General features: G+C 59.8%; 1 protein-coding gene across 1 annotated transcript in view; it reads left to right on the top strand.

The window, feature by feature from the left end:
• JAKMIP3 (Janus kinase and microtubule interacting protein 3) overlaps positions 1-1,220 on the top strand; it is a 42,961-nt gene that overhangs the window by 34,731 nt on the left and 7,010 nt on the right. The window contains exons 14-15 of the mRNA XM_015590154.2: positions 156-254; positions 349-402. Of these exons, the coding sequence (XP_015445640.1) occupies positions 156-254; positions 349-402 (153 nt within the window). The remainder of the gene's footprint in view (positions 1-155; positions 255-348; positions 403-1,220) is intronic.

The following is a 1,220-nucleotide window of genomic DNA, read 5'->3' as shown; positions in this document are numbered from 1 at the left end:
GGGGCCGGGCGCCTGCGGCTGCTGCTTCTGCAGCCCGCGCTTCATTTTAACAACACTTGTTGAGGACGGTCGGTGGCCTCGTTGGCTCCTCCGTGGAGGGAGGGACAGGTGGCACTGCCACCGCCCCCATGTGCCTAGCCCTGCTCTCTGTCCAGGAGAGGGAGAGGAAGTCACCCGCCATCAACTTCCACCACACCCCCTTCGTGGACGGCAAGAGCCCACTCCAAGCCTACTGCGAGGCGGAAGGTGTGACGGTAAGCCCCGCCCCGCCCGTGCCCCGAGTGTGCCCACGCCCACCCATGCCTGCTGGCACTCACCTCCCGCATGGCCCCCGTCTCTCTTCTCCAGGACATCCTGGTCACAGAGCTGATGAAGAAGCTGGACATATTGGGGGACAACGCCGTAAGTGTATGTTGCTCTCCTGACTTGTGCATGCCTCCTCTGCCGACCACCCCGAGGCCCCAGCCCGTCCAAGGCCCAGGGGCCCCTGTGAGTCCCACTGCAGCCTACCATAGGCTGCCCAGCCCCGGCTGCACCCCCTGTGGCCAGAACTGCTTGGGACAGGCCCCTGGCATCGGGGAGAAATCCCGTTCCTTTGACAGGCTATTCCTCTCCTCTGTCTGTGTGGGTGGTGACCAGCTCCCAGCAGCCCGGCAGTTTGGCCTCTGCTCCGCTGGGGCAGGAAGCCACTGCTGTGCACACCCAGTTCCTCAGCAGAGTCCCTCTGGTCACATGTCCTCGGATTCTGGAGCCACTCTCAGCATTTAAGTTTTCCACACCCTTGATGGGGATGGGGCTGCGGCTTTGTGGACTGCTTTAGGCACCCCAGACCCTTGGGGTTCTCATGTTCTTGGTTTTGGAGGAGAGGCAAAGTGCATAAATAACCCCCAAATCTCATTTAAGGCAGAGTTCCAATTTCTACAGCTGTCGCCTCGAAGGAATCTTAATTACTGAATGGACAAAGTGACTGCACCCCTTCATCCCATCCTCCATTCTCTGTCTATCCACTAATCCTCCTCCCACCCATCCATCCTCCACTCACCCATCCATCCTCCACTCACCCATCCACCCACCCATCCATCCACTCATGTATGCATTCATCATCATCATCCACCTACACATCCATCCATCATCCACCTACCCATCCATCTATCCCCTATCCATCCACCCATCCATCCATCCACCCACCCATCCATCCACCCACCCCCCCCCCCCCCCCC

Source organism: Pteropus alecto, unplaced genomic scaffold (genome assembly GCF_000325575.1).
Source record: "Pteropus alecto unplaced genomic scaffold, ASM32557v1 scaffold74, whole genome shotgun sequence".
NCBI classification, from domain to species: Eukaryota; Metazoa; Chordata; class Mammalia; order Chiroptera; family Pteropodidae; genus Pteropus; species Pteropus alecto.
Note: the sequence above shows the minus strand (reverse complement) of the source record. Positions and strands in the feature narration are given on the sequence as shown.